The sequence below is a fragment of the Mandrillus leucophaeus genome, unplaced genomic scaffold, assembly GCF_000951045.1.
Source record: "Mandrillus leucophaeus isolate KB7577 unplaced genomic scaffold, Mleu.le_1.0 Scaffold101, whole genome shotgun sequence".
Taxonomy (NCBI): Eukaryota; Metazoa; Chordata; class Mammalia; order Primates; family Cercopithecidae; genus Mandrillus; species Mandrillus leucophaeus.
In genome coordinates, this window is record NW_012098210.1 from 2,186,562 (window position 1) to 2,210,121 (window position 23,560).

General features: G+C 41.5%; 1 protein-coding gene and 1 pseudogene across 2 annotated transcripts in view; both read right to left on the reverse strand.

Annotated features, from left to right (window-relative positions):
* The window catches only part of LOC105535703 (chromosome unknown open reading frame, human C20orf194), a 155,632-nt gene that overhangs the window by 123,491 nt on the left and 8,581 nt on the right, over nucleotides 1-23,560 (reverse strand). Inside the window, exons 3-6 of one of the 2 annotated variants that reach the window (XM_011974901.1) lie at nucleotides 20,285-20,409; nucleotides 19,153-19,249; nucleotides 18,169-18,275; nucleotides 4,542-4,619 (exon numbers count right to left, since the gene is read on the reverse strand). In XM_011974901.1, the coding sequence (XP_011830291.1) occupies nucleotides 4,542-4,619; nucleotides 18,169-18,275; nucleotides 19,153-19,249; nucleotides 20,285-20,299 (297 nt within the window). In that variant the 5' untranslated portion in view covers nucleotides 20,300-20,409. Of the gene's footprint in view, nucleotides 1-4,541; nucleotides 4,620-18,168; nucleotides 18,276-19,152; nucleotides 19,250-20,284; nucleotides 20,410-23,560 lie in introns of those variants that run through there. The other variant, XM_011974913.1, reaches the window with a different exon arrangement.
* Nucleotides 6,847-7,292, reverse strand: LOC105535689 (annotated as a pseudogene).

The following is a 23,560-nucleotide window of genomic DNA, read 5'->3' on the forward strand; positions in this document are numbered from 1 at the left end:
AAAAAAAAAAAAAAAGAAATTTTTAAATAGAACAGATGTTCAGTTTTATCAAATGCCTTTTTTAGTATCTATGGAGTCATTATAAAAGGCTCCAAGAGGAAAAATTCGTATAGCAATTACACTAATAGATTTCCAGATATTTAACTAAATATAGAACCCTTAAAAAACCCTACTTCATAGAATTTTATTTTAATATGATACTAGGTTCTGTTTGCTAATATTTAACTTAAAATACTGTATCAATATTCATAATAGTGGTCTGTAGTCTTCATTTTCTTCAGTTTCTTTTTATGAGTTTTGATAACAGCTAATTTCTTTTTTTTTTTTCCAGATCCAGTACTGTCTGAATTTTTTTTTTTAGCTAATTTCATTAAAAGTTTGCAAGATGTTCTTTTTCAGTGCTGTCCGGTCTGAATTAGTTCATCACTACATTAAAATGTTTTAACGGTAGGATCTGAACTTTTATTTATTTTTTTAGACAGAGTCTCGCTCTGTTGCCCAGGCTGGAGGCACGATCTCAGCTCACTGCAACCTCCATCTCTCGAGTTCGAGTGATTCTCCTGCCTCAGCCTCCCAAGTAGCTGGGATTACAGGCATGTGCCACCACGCCCAGCTAATTTTTGTATTTTCAGTAGAGAAGAGGTTTCACCATGTTGGCCAGGCTGGTCTCGAACTCCTGACCTCAGGTGATCCACTTGCCTCGGCCTCCCAAAGTGCTGCGATTACAGGCGTGAGCCACTAACCCTGCCTGAATTCAGAACCCAGTTCAGAACCTGGCTGGATCTGAACTTTTAAATAGCTCTCAAACTATATTTGAAGGTTTTAGGAGAATTCACTCATGAAATGTGTTCCTGGTAATTTCTCTGCCTTTTTAAAATCAGTTATTTTAGATTTTCTATCTATCCTGGGGCCTATTTTAATTAACCTTTAACCAAATGTATTTGCATTGAAGTGACGCAATTACTTTCTTATGACTCTTAACTTCCTTGTTCCATCACTGCCCTCTTTTTTCTTCTTTTGAAATTTCTGCTTTCTCCCTTTTTTTCTTGTTAGATGAGTTTATTAGTCAGGTTATTGCTTACAGGTCTGCAGGCTGGCTATGGCTCAGCTGGGCTGTTACAGTCTGTTCTATGTATGTCATTTCAGGACCGACACATAAAGCAGCAACTACCTGGGAAAAGTTCTCATGGCAAGAGTGTAAGAGGGCAAGAAAAATTACACAAGAACACTGAAGGCCTCTGGTCAGATATGTCATGTTATGACCAGTCACCTTCCATATGACCAGGGCCAACAGTGTAAAGGAAAGAATACTCACTGTCAACTACAACAAGGGCATGAAGGGGAAAAAAAGTTATAAAAAAATATATAACCTACCACAATTAAGCTAACGGTTTCTCTATTTCATTATTCTCAGGTTCAAAGTACCAGTGCTGGCATTATGTATGAGTTCTACCACTTTCCTATGTTCTATTTCATTATTTTCTGCTCTCCATGCAGTGAATTCTTTCCTTACTCTTCTCCCCTTCTTCACTTGGCTACTTATTTTCAATTAAAAATTTCTTATAAGCACTCCGTTAGCTGTTTCTCAAATACTCTGATATATAGTGTTTTCATTATTTAAATTATTACTGAGGCCGGGCGTGGTGGCTCAGGCCTGTAATCCCAGCACTTTGGGAGGCCAAGGTGGGCAGATCACTCAAGGTCAGGAATTCAAGACCAGCCTGGCCAACATGGCAAAACCCCGTCTCCAGTAAAAATACAAAATTAGCCCGGTGTGGTGGCATGTGCCTGTAATCCCAGCTACTCAGGAGGCTGAGGCAGGAGAATCGCTTGAACCTGTAGGGTGGAGGGTGCAGTGAGCCAAGATCACGCCACTACACTCCAGCCTGGGTAACAGAGTGAGACACTGTCTCAAAAACAAAACAAAACAAAAAATTATTACTGAGTGCTAGTGTTTACCTTGTAACTAATGTAAAAACCTTAATGCTCGGGCCGGGCGTGGTGTTTAACACTTTGAGAGGCCGAGGCAGGCGGATTATGAGGTCAGGAGATCGAGACCATCCTGGACAACACGGTGAAACTCGGTCTCTACTAAAAATACAAAAAAAAATAGCTGGGCGTGGTGGCAGGCACCTGTAGTCCCAGCTACTCGAGAGGCAGAGGCAGGAGAATGGCAGGAACCCGGGAGGCGGAGTTTGCAGTGAGCCAAGATTGTGCCACTGCAATCCAGCCTGGGTGACAGAGCGAGACTCCGTCTCAAAAAAAAAAAAAAAAGAAAGAAAAACCTTAATGCTCAATTTCCTTAATCTCTGACCATGTTCAATAATAAAATTAGTGTACTACTTTTTCCTACTCCCTCCTTCCTCACCCATCCACCTTTATCTTTTACTGTTCATTTCACCTTGTGCTGTTATTTATATCTTTATTACTTAGTTTTTCAGGTTTTTTTTTTTTTAAAGATGGAATCTCGCTGTTGTTGCCTGGGCTGGAGTGCAATGGCACAATCTTGGCTCACTGCAACCTCTGCCACCCAGGTTCCAGCAATTCAAGACCACCCTGGGCAACACAGCAATACCTGATCTCTAGAGAAAAATAAAAAATTAGCCAGGTGTGGTGATGCACGTCTGTAGTCCCAGCTCCTCAGGAGGCTGAGGTGCAAGAATCACTTGAGCTCAAGAGTTCAAGGCTGTAGTGAGCTATGATCACTGCTGCACTTCAACTTGGGCAACACAGCAAGACCCTGTCTCTAAATATATATATATACACACACACACACACACACACACACACACACATTTTAAATAAATAAAATAAAATGTGGGTGTTATGTTTTTGTTGAGGATTTTATTATAGGTGTTTTGCTTCATTTTTTTTCTGCTATGGAGAAACTCAAGGCCACCCTGCATTTTTCTAGTTTATCTGTACCTGGATGCCAACGGATTTTACTGTTTTTTGGGGGGATTCAGGGCTTGGGGCGAAGTCTAGTAACTTTATTAAAATATGTCTCAGTGTTGACCATTGTTGGACAATTTTCTCTGGGGCATGGTATATCCTTTTCTTTTTTGTTTTTTTGAGACGGAGTCTTGCTCTGTCACCCAGGCTGGAGTGTGGTGGTGGATCTCGGCTCACTGCAAGCTCTGCCTCCCGGGTTCCTGCCATTCTCCTACCTCAGCCTCCCGAGTAGCTGGGACTACAGGTGTCCACCACCACACCTGACTAATTTTTTGTATTTTTAGTCAGGATGGTCTTCATCTCCTGACCTCGTGATCCACCCACCTTGGCCTCTTGAAGTGCTGGGACTACAGGTGTGAGCCACCGCACCTGACCTCTTTTCTTTTTTATAGATAGAGTCTTGCTCTGTCACCCAGGCTGAAGTATAGGGGCATGATCTCAGCTCACTGTAACCTCCACCTCCTGGATTCAAGCGATTCTCCTGCCTCAGCCTCCTGAGTAGTGGGGATTACAGGAGTGCATCATTGTGCCTGGCTAATTTTTGTATTTTTAGTAGAAATGGGGTTTCACCATGTTGGCCAGGCTGGTCTTGTACTCCTGACCTCAGGTAATCCGCCTGCCTTAGCCTCCTCACCAGGCGTGAGCCACTGTGCCCGGTCTGCACTTTTCAATATGTAGATTTAAACCTTCTGTGCTTTCAAGGAAATACAATTTTTGAAACTGTATCTTTTCCTTTCCTTATGATTCTTTTACTTTATTTTCTCAGCATGTCCACTCAAAGGGCCTAAAACCAATGTCCCCACAGAAGCAAGAAACATACCTAATGCCCAGATCTTGGTTGTTAAATATTGTTCCTCGCTAATTGCACTGAAGCTCCTTGGAGAAATGGCTAATTCTAAGTCCATGACCATGCATATCGATCTACAGCTACCGAGAGACACTACTGACCAGCCTAACCAGAGTACAGAGTCCTAAAGCTTTAGGTCTGTTTGTTGCTCCTCATTGCAAATCTCCCCCCAATCCTGATATAGACAGGCCATGTATTTTTGTAAATAGTTGCCTGGGAACACAGACATACCCATTTGTTTAAAGACTGTCTAGAGCTGTTTTCATGCTACTGTGGCATTGTCAAGTAGTTGCCACTGAGATCATAAGGCACACAAAGGCTAAAATATCACTAACTAGACTTTCACAGAAAAAGTTTGCCCCCAGCTCTAATCCTTGATTCCTTTAAGCCATAATCTCATCTTTTTATCTTTTCATGCCAGAGAAAGCCTTCTGCATTGTTTTTATAAAGTCCAGTCCAACAGAAAGAACACCTTTAGGTAAAAACCTAAACCTAAGGCCAGGCAGGAAGCCCTGGTTTTGCCTCCAGTGAGATTACCTCAGAGTGGAAGAGGGAGCAGTGTCACTTGCCAGGCTCCTTCATAACCCCAAGGAATTCAAGACAATAATCAAGAAAGAAACTGCTCTATTTTTTGACTAAGGCAAACTAAAGTATACTTTGCATTTCTTCAAATTAAAGATCACTAGCAGGTCACTGAGCTGGACGTATACTAATATTTAAAAGTTACTGTTTGGCTCCTTACATCTGAAAGCAAACTCTCCAGAGACATAGGATCCATCTTGCTGTAGACATTCCATAGATTCAAACTCACATCCTGCAACTGCAACAGAGAGCAAAAACATTGAAATAATTAAGTCAATATCATTAGGACAATCAGAATTATTTTCTGATGTTCAGAAATGACTCTTTTGGTGTAAACTAGTGTGAATAGAATAAATCAAAATTTTATCAATTATATTAGACCTATACATATAATGTTTTCCCATACAAGGAAACTATTTTTTCAGAAACTTTGGTACCGATTATCTTCAATAATGGGCACATATATACTTATACACACACACATGCACATATAGACTTGTATATTGTGTATTTTTTGCCTTTGTTTTAAATAAAATTTTAATCAAAAAATCCATGTCCATGCTTTAAAAATCAAATGGTACAAAAGGCTTATAATAAAAAATGGTAATCCCCGACTCCAACCTTTCACAAACCCTGACTAGTCTCACTCCTCATAAGCAAACACTTAGGTGCTCCCTTCAGCAGCACATATATTAAAATTGGAAGGATACAGAGAAGATTACCATGGCCCCTGTGCAAGGAGGACATGCAAATTCCAAGGATGACATGTAAATTCATAAAGCATTCCACATTTTCAAAAAATAATTTTTTAAAAAACGAAACAACCACTTAGAACTCACTTCATTTTCTTTAGAAACTAAATATTGACTTCTGGCAAAGATGTAGTTCTTCTACATCCATTCCTATTCCCAAACTGTTTCTTTCTCAAACTCTCAGGCTGCTTCAAGCAATCCACCCATCTCAGCCTACCAAAGTGCTGGGATTACAAGCGTGAACCACCGTGCCCGGCCCCCAAACTGTTTACACACACATATCCTAACATCATTTAAAACCATAAAATGACTTTTTTGGCTTATTAATAATTTTTTTACACAATGAATTGCTTTTATTTTGGTATGCATCAGCAGTTAGTGGTCCTGAACAGAAAGTGGAAAGACGAAGCAATTTGCCAGGAGGTCAAGCCTGCCAATTTCGGGGATCTGCTGTGCACACCTGGTTCTTTCTTAATCCCTGCTGAGGATCTTGAGAAGCAGCAGCAGTACCAAAACCAAGGCATGCACCGGATTCAGGGTTCTTTTTGTTCCAGTTGTCAGATTCCAAACTAGACCCCAGTGGACTGCAAGGATGACCAAATGAAAGCCCTGTTTAAAACTTCGATTTTTAAAAGCAAAAGCAATTACAGGAAAGTAAAACAATTCAGAGGGATCATGTGTGCTTCCAAGTGTCTTTATGTGGCCCTTCTCCAAGTTTAACCACCAAGGACTCTGAGAGCTGGCAGGTCTGAGTAACCCTGGTGACTATTATTTTCACCTTATCAAAACCTGAGTTAAAAACAATGCATCAGCTGATGACAGCAGAGTGGCAGGGCTGAGGACCCAATACCCATTTCCCAGGCTGGTGGAGAGTGAGTAAGTACGGTTCCAAAACTAAACAAAGGGAGGTCAAAGACTCTTTCCAACCTTACCTGATGGCTTCTGGCCAAAGCAAGGAAGTGTCATGGAAGGTGTTAGGTGGTGATGGTGCAAAAAGCAACCTGAGGAGGACGGAATAAAAAACAGCACCCCTTGATAAAGGTGGGGGAGAGAAGATATGGGGAAAGCTCTGAATTCCTCACCAAAGGCCAATCTCAGAGGGGAGTAGAGGGGTTACAATCTATGCTTTGGCTAAAGGCGGAAGCGAAGGAGTGTGGGGAAAGGATGATGGCTTGGAAGGGGCATCACTTAAGACTTTAAGAAACCAGGAGTGCAGGCAAAGCACCCCACATACCCAGCAGTAGTCCCACAGGCTATGACCTGAAGCCTTCACATCTACTCTAACAAGCCCTCCAGGAGGGCTGTTGTTGCAGGGAAAGTGGGAGGTGGGAGGATAAGGGGAAAAGGCAGAGACCCCAGGCCATGTAATCAGCAGCAAGGTGATTGTGTGATGTGTCTTTTCACAGTTGAGTTAGATATGCCCCACCAGTTATGATGGGAATCAATTTAAACAGACTTTCTTGATCCCAGAAGTTCAACTACGTGGACAGTGGCTACACTTGACAGGATGATTTGTTATAGCACAACTTACATATTTCAAATGGACAAAAAATTAGTATCATTTACAGTATCTTAACTTCCTTTGAATGGGAGCTTCCTTTCCAGTACTCCGAGGTCTACAAGACATATCTAGAAAATTTACTACTGTGAAAAATGAAGACTGCTTAAATTCATGTCAGGGGAAAGGGGAAGGGCTGTGGTTTTTCTTTTTGATTAATTGCTCTAACACTGTCCTTCAGGTGGCTGAGGGAGTTTCATATTTTCTTTAGACATCATTAGGTGCCGAAGCTCTTGCAGGACAACTTTGATGCTATATGAATTCTGCCATTTTGATAGCACTGATATGGCTCTTGCGTCCACCCCTCCATTAAAACTATTAACTCCATTCATATTAATTTTTTGTTACAAATCTTACAAGGGGGGGGTGTTTCTGAGTATTTAGGTCCATATTCTATTTTAAGGCTATATATTTGGTTTTCATAAATTGTTCTTGGAGGCCCAATTATCATCCCTGTCCATGTTGTAAGTGTCATGTCTTTGTAATCTTCTAGACCCCAGCTAACTGTGTCATCTCCTACTCCTTCCTGGCTTTCTTCAAGTTCTTCCAACAGTCAGAAATTGCAGGGGACTTTTACTAGTGAGCCCGTTGTGGCTGTCATCTTGCGTTGCTGTCACTTGAAGTGGTTTATTAATAATTATTGTTTACAATGTTAAAACCATGTAAATAGTATTTACTGCAGGCTAAGTACATTTTACATTCCAATTTGCTTTATTATTATTCTTAGAAGTACTAACAGCTTCATTTTTTTTCACCTGTATACTTTTTTTTACAAATCAATTCTGTTTTTTTCTAACAGCCCCATCCAATTTGCCTACTCCAGGGTGTCTCAACAGTAACACTATTTTCATTTTGGGCTTGATATTTCTTTGTTCTGTGGGGTTGCCCTGTGCATTGCAGGCCCTCACTAGCTGCCTATAACACCTCCCCCACACAATGCAAACTAAAAATATTTCCAAACATTGTCAAATGCCTACGGGGAAGAAGACAAATTCACCCCGATTAAGAACTACTGATTTAAACATATCAGAAACTCTATCAAATTCCCTTTCTTCTTCTACCTCATTCTGGCTGGACATTCACATTCTTTGATATCATCCTGGAGCTCTCAGTTGATGGATTTGGCTCTGTGGTTTACTTGTCTCCTCTTTCTTGGTTAACTATCTTGTTTGGTGGAACACGTTATCCAATAACTAAGAAAGGATTAATGCAGGCTGGACACAGTGGCTCATGCTTGTAATCCCAGCAATTTGGGAGGCTGAGGCGGACAGATCACCTGAGGTCAGGAGTTCAAGACCAGCCTGGCCAACATGGTGAAACCCCTTGCTACTAAAAATACAAAAATTAGCCAGGTGTGGTGGCACACACCTGTAATCTCAGCTACTTGGGAGGCTGAGGCAGGAGAATCACTTGAACCCAGAAGGCGGAGGTTGCAGTGAGCCAAGATCGTGCCTTTGCTCTCCAGCCTGGGTGACAGAGTGAGACTCCATCTCAAAAAAGAAAGAAAAAAAAAAGATTAATGCAAAGCAAACTTTTCTCACACCTGTAATCCCAGCTCTCAGGGAGGCAGAGGCAGGAGGACAGTATGAGCCCAGGAGTCCAAGACCCGCCTAGGCAATATAGAGAGACCCTGTTCTCCACAAAAAGGAAAACAAAACAAAACAAAAAGACATAAAATGTCTTTATGCTGTCCTCATGACTATGACTTTGGATTCTTTATTTTCTCTGCACTTCACCTTGGATAGTTTCTAATGCTATGGCTTCAAATTCACTAATCTTTTCTTTGGCATTATCCAATCTGTCATTAATCTCATCTAGTGTATATTTCCTCTTAAAAAAATTCTCAATTATTACGTTCATTATTATCCAGTGTATTTCTCATCTTAGACGCTGTAGTTTTCATCTCTAGAAGTTTGAATTTTTGTTTTGTTTTGTTTTTGAGACAGCAGTCTTGCTATGTTGCCCAGGCTGGCCTTGAACTCTTGGGTGCAAGTGATCCTCCTGCTTCAGCCTCCTGAATGGCTGAGACTACAGGCACACGGCACTGCACCCAGTTGTGGGTCTCTTTTTATATATTCTATGACTCAGTCTTTTCTCTAGCCTCTTGAACACATGAAATGCAGTTATAATAACTGTTTTAATGTCCTTGTCTTCTAATATTTCTGTCAATTCTAGGCCAATTTTGAAGACTGATTACCTCATTATCAATTGTGTTTTCCTGCTTTTTTAAAGCCTGATGATCTCTGGATGCCAGACACTATGAATTTTACCTTGCTGGGTGCTAAATACTTTGGTATTCCTATAAATATTCTTATGCTTTGTTCTGGAAAGCAGTTAAGTTACTAGAAAACAGTTTGATCCTTTGGGGTCCTCCTTTTATGAATTATTAGGAAGGTATGAAGCCACTGCTCAGTGCAGGGTTGATTTTTCCCTGCTACTGAGACAAAATCCTGCTGAGTGCTCTACCCAGGGCCCAGTGAATTACAGGCATACCTCAGAGCTATTGCAGGCTTGGTTCCAAATCACTATAATAAAGTGAATAATGCAATAAAGCAAGTCACATACATATTTTGGTTTCCTAGTACATATAAAAGTTATGTTTACAACGTACCATAGTCTATTAAAGTCTATTTTTTTTTTTAGCAATAACACATCTAAAAAAATCAAATGTACATACCTTAATTTTAAAATACTTTATTACTAAAAAATGCGAACAGTCAACTGAGCCTTCAGTGGGTCATAACCATTTTGCTGGTGGAGGGTCTTGCCTCCATATTGATCAGGGTGTTGGCTGCTGAAGGTTGAGAGGCTGTGGCAATCCCTTTCCCTCCCCTTTCTTTCCTTTCCTTTCCTTCCTCTCTTTCTCTCTCTCCTTCTTTTCGTTTTTTTGAAATAGAGTCTTGTTCTGTCACCCAGGTTGGAGTGCAGTGGCGCAATCATAGCTCACTGCAGCCTTGACTTCTGGAGCAATCCTCCAGAAAGACTGCTTCCTTCTCAAGCAATCCTCCCGACTTAGCCTCCCGAGTAGCTAGAACTACAGGTGCACCATCATGCCAACTAATTAAAACAAAAATCTGTTTTTGTAAAGATGGGATCATGTTATGTTGCCCAGGTTGATCTTGAACTCCTAGTCTCAAGTGATCCTCTTGCCTCAGTCTCCCAAAGTACTAGGATTACAGGCATGATCCACTGTGCCAGCAGCAATTTCTTAAAATAAGACAACAATGAAGTTTTGCCGCATCAGTTGACTCTTACTTTCACAAAAGACTTCTCTGTAATATGTCAGGCTATTTGATAACATTTTATTTATTTATTTATTTTTAGGAGGAGTCTTGGTCTGTTGCCCAGGCTGGAGACCAGGGGCGTGATCGCGGCTCACTGCAACCTCTGTCTCCTGGGTTCAAGTGATTCTCTTGCCTCAGTCTCCTGAGTAGCTGGGATTACAGGTGCGTACCACCACACCCAGCTAATTTTTGTATTTATAGTAGAGGGTTTCACCATGTTGGTCAGGCTGGTCTTGAACTTCTGACCTCAGGTGATCCGCCCACCTTGGCCTCCCAAAGTGCTAGGATTACAGGCGTGAGCCACCATGCCTGGCCTTGCTAGCATTTTACCCACAGTAGAACTTTTTTCAAAATTGGAGTCAATCCTCTCAAACCATGCCACTGCTTTATTAACTAAGTTTGCGGAATATTCTAAGTCCTTTGTTGACATTTCAACAATGTTCACAGCATCTTCACCAGGAGTAGAGTCCATCTCAAGAAACCACTTTCTTTACTCATCCAGAAGAAGCAACTCCCCATCCATTTCAAGTTTTTAACATGGGATTGCAGCAAGTCAGACACATCTTCAGGCTCCACTTCTAATTCTAGTTGTCTTGCTATTTCTACCAAATCTGCAGTGACTCCCTTTACTGAAGTCTTGAACCCTTCAAAGTCATTCATGAGATCTGGAATCCACTTCTCACAAACTCCTGTTAATGTCAATATTGTGACATCCTCCTATGAATCATGAATGCTCTTAACGTCATCTAGATTGGCGAATCTTTTTGAGAAGGCTTTCCATTTTTTTTTTTTTGCCCAGATCCATCAGAGGAGTCTATTGCCTAACAAAATACATTTCTTAAGTAATAAGCCTTTAAAGTCGAAATGACTCCTTGATCCATGGGCTGCAGAATGGATGTTGCATTAGTAGGCATGAAACAACATTAATTCTCTTGTACACCTCCATTAGAGCTCTTTGGTGTCTAGCTGCACTGTCAATCAGCAGTAATATTTGAAAGGAATCTTTTTTTCTGAGCAGTAGGACTCAACAGTGGGCTTAAAATATTCAGTAAGTCATGCTGTAAACAGATGTGCTATCATCCAGGCTTTGGTGATCCATTTAAAGAGCACAGAGTAGATTTAGCATAATCCCTAAGGGCCCTAGGATTTCCAGAATGGTAAATGAGCAATGACTTCAACTTAAAAGTCACCAGCTGCATTGGCCCCTAACAAGAGAGTCAGGCTGTCCTTTGAAGCTAGGCACTGACTTCTCTCTATTTATGAAAGTCCTACAGGCTGGGCGCTGTGGCTCACACATGTAATCCCAGCACTTTGGGAGGCCGAGGTGGGAGGATCACTTGAGCCCAGGAGTTCAAGACCAGCCCTGGCAACATGGTGAGACTCCATTTCCACAAAAAATAGAAACGTTAGCTGGGCATGGTGGTGTACCCCTGTAGTCACAGCTAGTTGGGAGGTTGAGGTGGGAGGATGGCTTGAGTTTGGGAGGTCAAGGCTGCAGTGAGCCGTGATAACACCACTGCACTCCAGGCTGGGCAACACGGCGAGACTCTGTCTCAAAAATAAAAAAATAAAATAAAAAAGAAAGTCCTAGATGGCATCATCTTCTTATACAAGGCTGTTGTCCGCACTGAAAATCTGTTGTTTAGTGTAGCCACCTTCATCAAGTATCTTAGGTAGATCTTCTGAATAACTTGCTGCAGCTTCTAAATCAGCACTTACTGCTTCATCTTGCACTTTTATGTCATAGAGACAGCTTCTTTCCTTAAACCTCATAAATCAAGCTCTGCTAGTTTTAAACTTTCCTTCTGCGGCTTCCTCAACATTCTCAGGCTTTACATTAAAGAGAATTAGGGCTTTGCTCTGGATTAGGCTTTGGTTTAAGGGAATGTTATGGTTGGTTTGATCTTTTAACCAGACTACTCAAACTTTCTCCATATCAGCAATATGGTTGTTTCACTTTCTTATAATTTGTGTTCACTGAAGTAGTGCTTTTAGTTTCCTTCAAGAACTTTTCCTTTGCATTCACAACTTAGCAGTTTGGTGCAAGAGGTCTAGCTTTCAGCCTGTCTTGGCTTTCGACATGCCTCCTTCACCAAGCTTAACCATTTCCAGCTTTCGATTTAAAATTAGATAATTGTGACTCTTCCTTTCCCTTGAACCTTTATTGGCCACCCGGCTATTTTTCTACTGTTAGTAGAGACGGGGTCTCGCCGTGTTGACCAGACTGGTCTTGAACTCCTGACCTCAGGTGATCCGCCCACCTTGGTCTCCCAAAGTGCTGGGGTTACAATAAAGGTTATTAATTGGCCTAATTTCAATATTGTTACGGTCAAGGAATAGGGAAGTCAGAGAAGAAAGCAAAAAATGAGGGAACAGCCAGTGAAGCGTCAGAACACACCCATTTATTAAGTTCATCATTTCATATGGGTGCTGTTTGTGGCGTCCCAAAACAATTCCGATGGTAACATCAAAGATCACTCATCATGGATTATCATAACAGATATAACAATAATAAAAAAGCTTGAAATATTATGAGAATTACCAAAATGTGACACAGAGACACAAAGTGAGCACATGCTGTTGGAAAAATGGAGCCAGCAGGCTTGCTGGATGCAGGCTGCCACAAACGATCAATTTGTTAAAAAAAAAAAAAATGCAATATCTACAAAGTGCAACAAACCAAGGCACAATAAATTAAGATAGGCCTGTATGTGTTTTTCCAGTCTAACTGGTGAAAACAGGCACTGTTCTCAGCCCTGAACACACACATCAGGCACTATCCTCAAATCCTTTCAGACAGGCTTCTCTTGACTTTGAGTAGTTACCACATACATGACAACAGGGATCAATACTCTGCTGAGTACTGACTAGTGAAAGGGGAATCTTTGGATGGTTCTTTCCTCTTTAGTACTCTAACTGCTTTGGTCTCCCGAGACTCCCAGCTGCATCTCCTAACTCAGGGAGTGCACTGGTCTCCACCTGGGTACTCTCTTCTCTATGCTGTGTCTGCAAACTTTCTCAAAGTAATAAGCTAGTACCATCACGGGGCTCACCTTGATTGTTTCCATCACTCAGGGAATCAGGATTCCTCACTGCCTGATGCCTAGTTTCTTGAAGACCATTGTTTCATTATTTTGTTTGTGGTTGTGTTTTTGTTTTTGGGGGGGGGGGTTTGTTGGTTTGGGAACCAGTTTTTGTTGTTTTGTGGTGGGTGACTTGTTTTTTCTTCCAGGAAGCTTTTTTTTTCTTTTTTGGCCAATCTTACTGACCACCTTCCTGGAAGCTTTTAAAGATATTCTTTCATCCAGGCTGGGTACAGGTGGCTCATGCCTGTAATCCCAGCACTTTCGGAAGCTGAGGCAGGCAGATCACCTGAGGTCAGGAGTTTGGGACCACCCTGGCCAACATGGTGAAACCCCATTTCTACTAAAAATACAAAATCAGCCAGGCATGGTGGTACATGCCTATAATCCTAGCTTCTTGGGAGGCTGTGGCAGAAGAATCATTTGAACCCGGGAGGCAGAGGTTGCAGTGAGCCAAGATTGTGCCATTGCACTCCGGCCTGGGCAACGAGAGTGAAACTCCATCTCAAAAAAAAAAAAAAAAAAAAAGATTTTCTTTTATCCTTAGTGTCTGAAATGTCACGGACAGATTAAGGTTTTTTTTTTTCTCTTCCCATTCATACCTAAGTGATTTAATTTAAAAGCTTTTATTTCTCTTTATGATTAGAAATGTTTATTTTTTAAAAAGATTTCTTTCCTTATGGTATCCCTGCCTCCTCTTTCTAGAAATTCTACTCATTGGATATTAGAATTCTTAGATCGGTCTTTTAACATTTAAAGTTAACTTTTTTTTTTCTTTTTTGAGATGGCGTCTCGCTCTGTCACCCAGGCTGGAGTGTAGTGGTGCGATCTCAGCTCACTGCAACCTCCACTTCCTGGGTTTCAGCAATTCTCCTGCCTCAGCCTCCCGGGTAGCTGGAACTACAGGCATGTGCCACCACACCCAGCTATTTTTCTGTCGTTAGTAGAGATTGGGTCTCGCCATGTTGACCAGACTGGTCTTGAACTCCTGACCTCAGCTGATCCACCCACCTTGGTCTCCCAAAGTGCTGGGGTTACAGGTGTGAGCCACCGAGCCCGGCCTAAAGTTAACTTTTAAAGTTAAAGTCTTTTAAGTTTTTTCTCATATTTTCTATAACTGTGATGTTTTTATTCTACCTTTCTAAAGACTTTCCTAACTTTACCTTCCACCCCTCTATTGATTTCATCAATTATGATTTTCTAGAGCTCGTATTTTCCACACATTCAGTTATTACAACATTCACTTGTCCTATGGTTGTGAAATCTTACATTTTTCTGGGCATCCAAAAAGGGTTTTATGTCTTTTCTTCTATACCTTAAATTATCTTTGGGTCTTAATGAACTGGTGTTTTTTAAAAAAAAAAACTTGATCTTTTTCTTTTGAGTTATTGCCGTTTAATCAAATGTCTGGTGATCTTTGGCTTCCTATTCGTACTTTGAAATGAGGCAATGAAAAGGTTAACTGGAAGCTGTATGTTCCTGATAACTGATAAGCAGAGCTTCTATTACTGGGTCTCCATCCCCTTATATTCTACATGCCAAAATGTGAACAGCTTTACTCTCAGGAAGCAAAAACTACACTAGCCAATGAAATCTTTTTGTTTCGTCTTGCCTTTCAGTTTATTTATTTAATTTTTATTTATTTATTTTGAGACAGGGTCTCACTTTGTTGCTCAGGCTGGAGTGCAGTAGTTCAATCAGCCCACTGCAGCCTGGAGCTCCAAGGCTCAAGCTATCCTCTGGCCTCAGCCTCCCAAGTAGATGGAACTGTAGGCACATGCCACTGTGCCCAGCTAATTTTTTTTTTTTTTTTTTTTTTTGAGATGGAGTCTCACACCGTCACCCAGGCTGGAGTGCAGTGGCACAATCTTGGCTCACTGCCTCCTGGGTTCAGGTAATTCTCCTGCCTCAGCCTCCTGAGTAGCTGGGGTAACAGGTGCCTGCTACCACGCCCAGCTAATTTTTGTATTTTTAGTAGAGATGGGGTTTCACCATATTGGCCAAGATGGTCTTCATCTCTTGACCTCATGATCCACCCACCTCCACCTCCTAAAGTGCTGGCATTACACGCATGAGCCACCGTGCCCAACTAATTTTTAAAAACTTTTTGTTGCCAGGCTGGTCTTGAACTCCTGCTCTCAAGTGATCCTCCCGCCTTGGCCTCCCAAAGTGCTAGGCTTGATTACAAGTGTGAGCCACTCACCAGGCCCTTTTCAGTTTTTTTACAGAACCTCCACCCAGATCTGTTCTTTGTTTTTCCTAGGGTGGAGGTGGCATCTGCAAATGTCTGGTTGCTTGTCACTTGACGGGAGAGGAGAGTGGTAGAGGGAGGTACAGACTATTACATAACAACCTTCAATTTAATTCTTTCCTTTCAATATCACCAATTTCCATTCTCTACTCTCCACTTCATCATCATCTTCCCCATTGATTTAATCTACTTGGCCCCTTCCTCTGTATTCTGGAAAAGCTTTTCAAGTGTGTCAACTGATCAGATTTTTTAAGGGTATTAAATTTGATATCTATTTTTTAATGCAAGTTTTCATTCTACTAATAAATTCTGAGACTTCCTACAATCTTTTCTTATATGTCCTCCATCTCCCTTTTTAATTCTGACTGCTCACCTCATTGATAGATCTCATTTTTTAAATAAATTTTGTTCCTAAAAAGTACCAAAAAGAGACATTTTCTCAATTATTTATTTTGTTCCTTGAAGAAAATCTTTTTTTAAAGCATGCTGATCTATCCCTGCATCTAATATGTTGTGGTCTCTTTCTTACATTTTGTTGACCCTTTTCCTAATTCTTATTCCAGCTTTCAATATGAAGATCCATTTGTCCGTAAACAGATGAATGAATGCTCACTGGTTACTCATTATTTAGAAGTTTGCTATTAGGATCCTCCCCTTGTGGAGCTGGTTGATGTAAATTTACATTATCAGATCACAGTTCCAGCAGTGGGAGAGTAAGAAGAAGGAAGTTAGAGGCAGAAAATGCCTTAGCAGAGGAACTTCCCTGTACCGCTTCCCAGGAAGAAATAATTATCTGTATTGATGACTCAGTTTGGCCCAGCATAAATGCCAAGTAAAAGCTGTGTCTGGGCTTGGCTTTCTTTCTCATGCTGACACCCACCACATGAGGAACAAAACATATCTGGGCTAACGACTTTCTTCTGGGTATGGCCATATAATAAAACACAAGTTTTTAAAAATTAAGCTATAAGTATAGCTCTCCTTCTCTTAGCCTGCAAAGGAAGTAAGAGCCTTTCTGACTCAGGCAGTCATCAGGCCATCAGAGTGGAGTAGACAGGGTATTGGCAGAGCACATCTATAGGCCAAACTGCTCCACACCTCAAAGTACTGGGAAGGGCAGGGGAAAGAAGAAGACTGAGGTGGGGTAGAATGAGATGGAGACAAAAGGAAGTATCTGAAAATAAAAAGGAGCAGCTACAGAAAAGGGCAGGATGTGGAGAGAAGGACCTAGAGAAGACCTATAGTAACTCTTCCTTTATGATGTGTACCATTTCCTCTTCATGGCCCATCCCATTTCCTAAAAACACCATCCTAATGTAAAGATCTACATTACTTTTCAAAGGCTTTTTTTTTTGGAAGGAGATAACATTCTTTTTGAATGTGACTTCACAGTGTGACGCACCTTAAGGTCAGAAAACCTCTCTCATTTGGGTTATACCAACTATGTGGCCTCCCAGTGCACTTCTTCCAATGTGATTCTAGCTGCAGCCCAGGGGTGAGGAGCACAGGCTCTGAAACCAGACCATCTGGATCTGGCCCCAGCTCTGCCTTTCTCTAGCTGTGTGAAATCGGGAAATTCATTTAATCAGTCTTAAATGGGGATGTAAAATAGGACCTACCTCAGAGGGTTACTATAAGAATGAAATCAGTCAATTCACATAAAGTGCTTAGAACAGTACCTGGCATATAGTAGGTACTCAGACCTAGTTCATATAATTAATTAAAAATAAATATTACCATTATTAATATTATAAAAATATTAAGTTTCTTCTCTAACCCCTATGGCCTGTCTCCCTTCAAGCCCCCACTCTTCTAAGTTAGAGAGCATTAATTCCCAGTAGGGGCAGCTTCCACAGCCTTGTGGATGTTCTGCTACTTGTAGTCAATGTGAGAATACTGTGATTTTGGAAAAAGAAAAGTGGAGTCCAAGTGGTATGCTTCCCTTCAGCCCCACAGCCCATGCTGCTCCATTTCAGAGGACGTGATGTGGTTCTCCCAGGCAAGCCTCCAGTCACCTGCTAGGGATGCCAGTACTTCTCAGAGGGGTAGAAATTAGCTCTGTGCCTTGCTTCTAAGGGACCCACTTACTCTCTCCCTTACAGGATGTCCCCACTTCTAGCATGACAATGCTCCCCTTCCCTGGTTTCCTGTACTGGGCAGGTCATTTCAGTGAGGATCCCATGGAGGCACATGGATACTCGTGGTAATGCTGCTAACCTATCAGGCCATTTTCCTTAATCTGTACTCTGGACCACCCCCTGTCCCAGACTCACTTAAGAAATATTTACCGGTCATTTTCTAGATGCAAGGAATGCTGAAATAAAAGACACTGTTCTTACCACAAAAGCTAATCTTTCCATTCCTCTAGTACACTGCCCTTACCCAAATTCTGCACTGTCCCTTTCATTGCTCTTGAACAGTTCTCAATTTATATAACTTATATAAATTTCTGACATACAAACAACAACAAAGTTATGTTTTTGTACTTAAGAAGCCTCCAGTACAAAGACCAGGGTGGGTGGGCTGGTGTGCAAGTGTGACAAATGTGTAGTAACAGGATCATAAAATCTGTAGGAGAAGTCAATCTAGGGTGCTACAGGAGTAGACAGGAACAACAGTTAGCTCAGAATGGGGTAAGGGAGAGGAAGGACGGAGAAAACTCCAAGAAGGACACAGGACCTCAGTCTGGGACTAGCCTTTAGCAGCAACTATTTTCCATTTCAAGTCTTTTAACTTGCTCCATGCCCTTGGGAAGTAATTGCCAGCTTTTTGGTGTCATAATAATGCACACCCACAAGGGTTCTTCATAAAAACCACCCAGTGGCAGACAAAAACTGGCATACTGCTTTTCATACATACCTCATATTTCATGGTAAAAAATCCATCTCCTCCAATGCCCTCAAGTGCAAAGGCCTGTACAATTGGCCATTTCTCCACCACAAACATATCAAATATCTGCAAGTGACCTAGAAGAATCAAATACAACAATACATATCAAATACCATCCTGAATACAACAGTCTAAACCTGATCTAACATGGTTAGACAGGTATCATTTCTCACGTGGTCACCAGGGCCTCACCTAGCAAAATAAAATTCAAACAGATAAAAAGGTTAGAAATTGAAACTAGAAATACAAAATGAAAGTAAAGGAAAATTCAAACCATAAACAAGTTACATTCAGATTTCTCTACAGTATATTGTAACATTCCAGTTTCCTGAGTAATTAAGTAAAAAATAAGAGTAGTCTATTACATCTGACTTGCATCATTCAGTGGGAATAATTATTAACAGAACCAAACTTGGCTCCTTTCCCTTAAGAAACATAGCCAATCAACTTCCTCAAGGGAAAACTACTAAATCAAAAATGTTCCTTTCTTGTAACAATAGCTTCAATGTGCAAGGTTTTTTCTTTTTGTTGTTGTTACAATATAAGCCCTGTTAAACTTGATCGTTTTTCTCCTGTATATTACACATCATTTAAAAACACGTCAGCATATCTTTTTAGAAGTTATCAAAACCCCTCTTTCTTATTACCAAGATGCCCCCACATCTATACTATACTCTTTGTACAGTAAGTGATACAGACATGTCAATTGTGCTAAATTCTGTATCAGTTCTTCTACCTGATTTTAGGCAGCCTGCTGTGTTGCTGCAGAAACTTCACAGTACTTAATACAAGCTTACATAGAAAAGTCCCCATACTTAATTCTGCTTGATATCTTTGGTAAAAATAGATGAAGGGGTTTCTCAGCTGAATGCCTCCAATGAAAGGAAAAGTAGTGATGTTCAATTCACACACCATCTAAGCAAGGTTCTAGAAGGCTTGCTGTCAGATACTCACCTTGGGAGCTGTAAGGAATGCCAATTCTACTACAGTCTCGAACCATGTCCACAAAGCTGGCAATTTTAAATTCTTCTGCAGCTTCCTCATCTTCATACTAAAGAGAGATATCAGCTCTGAAGAGGTATCACACAAAGTCCCATATTTTCTCTGCATTTTATCAATCAGAGTTGTCCCAAATGACATTTACAGAGGACTGCACCCAAGGTGTTTCCAAAACCAATCCTTTTTCATTTGCTAGTCAGAAAGACTTGTCATTCCCTTATTTCATATTATACCCGAAAATCAACTGAAAATGGATCAGGAAACCCAAATGCAAGAGATAACCCCCCCAAAAATCCACCAAAACCTCATATGGGAAGAAGTGTTCTTGACCAATATTAGGTCACAACTTTCATGAAATCCTAAATCTCAAATCCCAACCTGATTTCCAGTCAAACCCTTGAAAAGGGCCCAAAGGGAAAGAAAAACAGTTACCAAGACATTCAAACACAAGAACGTCAGAAAGCTTAAAAAATTCTCCCACAGGGCCAGGCATGTGGCTTACGCCTGTAATCCCAGCACTTTGGGAGGCTGAAGTGGGCGGATCACCCAAGGTCAGGAGTTTGAGACTAGTCTGACCAATATAATGAAACCCCATCTCTACTAAAAATAAAAAAATTAGCCGGGCGCCTGTAGTCCCAGCTACTCGGGAGGCTGAGACAGGAGAATTGCTTGAACCTGGGAGGAGGAGGTTGCAGTGGGCCGAGATTGTGCCACTGCACTCTAGCCTGGATGACAAAGCGAGACTCTGTACCCCACACACAAAAAAAAAAAAAATTCTCCCAGGGCAGTCCCTAGGCACTAATCCCCTAACAGAAGGGGTTCAGGATAGTGATGAAGAAGCAGGCAAGAAGTAAGTTCATAAACTTACTACTAGGTCCCAATTTGAATAGCCTCCTTTTGACTCCACAGGCATACAATTTATAAGGTAGCCTCAAAATGAAATATGAAATTCTCCACTTCAAACAGATAACCTTTTTTGTATAATCACACTCTGCAATTTGATTGCCGATCCTATTTCAGATCAACACTTTCCTTACAGAATATTCTTAGAGGGTCTCTGGGTGTCTGTCTTCTCTTTTCTTCTTACCTCATTTTCGGTCATGCAGTGGAAATGCAGATTTCTCCAATGTGCCACGTAAGGTAAGAGATAGCGAAAGTTTACAGGATTACAGTACAGATGGACGCTATCTGATTTAATCAATATAATTACATCTGTAAAAAAAACCAAAATCAAAACACAAGACTGTCAAAAGCATTTCCTTTAGATATTTTCTGCCCACATAATTAGTAAAACCATTGAAACTCCTTCAGAGACAATGTAACAAAACTCTAAACTGAAAATTATTTAATTAAACACTGTGCCTTATAAACCAAAAAGTATCTGAGACAAGTCTCAATCAATTTTGAAGTTTATTTTGCCAAGTTTACATTAAGGACATGCCCGTGACATAGCCCCAAGAGGTCCTGAGAACATGCACCCAAAGTGGTTGGATAACAGCTTGATTTTAGACATTTTAGGGAAACAGAAGTTACCAGCAGACATCAATCAACACATGTAAAGTGTACATTTGGTTTGGTCCAGAAAGTCGGGGTTGGGAGTGAAAGGGTCCTTTCATGTCACAGGTAGATTCAAAGATTTTTTGATTGGCAATTGGTTGAAACAGTTAAGTTTTATTATCTAAAGACCTGGAATCAGGGCTGGGCGCGGTGGCTCACGCCTGTAATCCTACCACTTTGGGAGGGTGAAGCAGGTGGATCACGAGGTTAGGAGTTTGAGACCAGCCTGACCAACATGGTGAAACCCCATCTCTACTAAAAAAAAAAAAAAATACAAAAATTAGCCGGGCATGGTGGCATGCACTTGTAATCCCAGCTACTAAGGAGGCTGAGGCAGGAGAGTCACTTGAACCTGGGAGGCGGAGGTTGCAGTGAGCCAAGATTGCTCCACTGCACTCCAGACTGGGCAACAGAGTGAGACTCTGTCTCAAAAAATAAAAATAAAAATAAAAATAAATACAGACCTGGAATCAACAGAAAGTCTGGGCTAAGATAAGGGATTGTGGAGACCAAGGTTATTATGCAGGTGAAGCCTCCAGGTAGCAGGCCTTAGCAACAATAGAAGGTAAATGTTTATCAGACTTAAAAAGGGACCAGACTCTTAGTTGATCTCCCCTGGATCAGGAAAAGACCTGGAAAGGGAAAGGATTCTCTACATAATGTAGATTTCCCCGACAAGAGATAGCTTTACAGCACCATTTTAAAATATGTCAAAGGAATATATTTTAGGATAAAATACTTACATTTCTTTCACTGTCTGTTATCTGTTACGTGATGTATCTCACTGCTATACAATAGCAATTTGGTTAGTCTTAAGATCTTTTCTTTCTTTTTCTTTTGACAGGGTTTCACTCCCAGGCTGGAGTGCAGTGGCATGATATAGGTTCACTGCAACCTCTGTCTCCCAGGCTCAAGCAATCCTCCTGCCTCAGCCCCACAAGAAGCTGGGGCTACAGGTGAGCACCACCACGCCTGGCTAATTTTTGTATTTTTTTGTAGAGACAGGGTTTTGCCATGTTGCCCAGGCTGGTCTCTAACTGCCGAGCTCAAGTGATCCAGCCACCTTGGCCTCTTGAAGTGTTAGGATTACAGGCGTGAGCCACTGCACCTGGCCAAGATCTCTGTTTTAATGTTAATGTTGATCATTTATGCCTGAATTCCAAAAGGAAGAGAACACAATGAGGCACTGCCAACCTCCACTCCCTATCCTGGCTTGAACTCATTTTTCAAGTTTACTTTGGAATGCCCTTGGCCAACAAGGGGGTCCATTCGATTAGTAGGAGGGCTTAGAATTTTATTTTTGGTTTACAGCTTCAAAGTGATTTTAGAACTTTCAAATGTTGACAGCAAGAATTTCCTAGTCCCCAAGCAATACTCCCACCACCATGGCCCTCTGGGTCTGGAAATGCAGTTGCAGAACAAGTCAAAGAACAGCCTCCATCTACTGAGGCATAGTGTTCACATAGTCACATCTATGGCACCAGACATGGCTGTGTACTTCACTGTAGAGGTCAATACCATATGGAAACCCCATAGCCTAATGCCACTGAGGCAGGGAAACAGCACCAAATATAGTCAGTGACTAGTTCTTCCTCAGACATCAGTGTCTAAAGCTCTTGGCTGTTGGCTCATCTGGCTCTAAGGCAATTGCAGGCCCAACAATACTGCTTGTCCCTTTAGGAAGAGTTATTGTGTGCGGTGGTGAGTTTTGTACGCAGGAAAGACTGGGAGGAAGGAAGTAGAGGCCAGTGGAAAGAGCTTCTATAAATAGATCAGCAGCTTACAGATTTAAGGAATAGTCATCAGTGCTCGTGGGTCAAGTAAATAAAGCAATCCCAAGAATGCAAGTAAACCTAGGTAAACGGAAGAGCCATGGGATGGGGTAGAATATTAAAGCAGTTTGACCACTGAGGACAAAGGTAGTCATACTTCCAGTAGAAAACCAGAGGCCCCATTCTAAGGCGCCTCAGAAACCAGAGCCATTAGGCCTCCTAGCAAGATGAAACTAGACCTTGTCAGAGGTGAGAAAGGCACATGCACAGGGGCAGAGAACACCTGACACAGCAGGTGTAGGACAATGCCAACAGGGTAACAGACCACACCTGATGAAAACATCTTATAAGCCCAATAAGTACTGACCACATCTGACCATACAGCTGAGTGGCCTCCTGAAATAAAACTCCATGGGTCTGGCCTTTTAAGTCACTCTAAGCCCCATGCCTGGTAAGGCCCAGGGTGTTCCAGGGACCACAGGATGTAGCAGCCTCATCACTATTGACTCTTTAGGTAAGCACCAGAGTCAAAGGGAAGCAAAGGGGGGGATGGAGGCCCCTCTCCTCTCTCAGCATATTGGTCTTTCTCACACACTCCCTCCAAGAGCCCTTCCCTGAGTCATTTGTAGACCACCTGCAGAGGAATGAGAGTTGGATATCACCTGGAGACTGAGGGCTTCTGGTGTGTATTATACTCTACAGTAAAATATAACATGCCTCAAAGAATTAGAATCCAATAAGAGACATAACACAGTAGTTACTAAACCTAAGTAAGCATTCCCCAAATCTCTTAGAACTCTGGTGTTATCACCATGAACCAAAGTTTAACAGAGTTTACAGTCAGGTAAAAGAGGAAAGCATACGAGAATGGGATGAATACGTAAACTATTTAAAAGTTGCTTTTAGGCTGGTGCGGTGGCTCATGACTATCATCCCAACACTCTGTGAGGCTGAGGCAAGCGGATCACCTGAGGTCAGGAGTTCAAGATCAGCGTGGCCAACATGGTGAAATCCCGTTCCTACTAAAAATACAA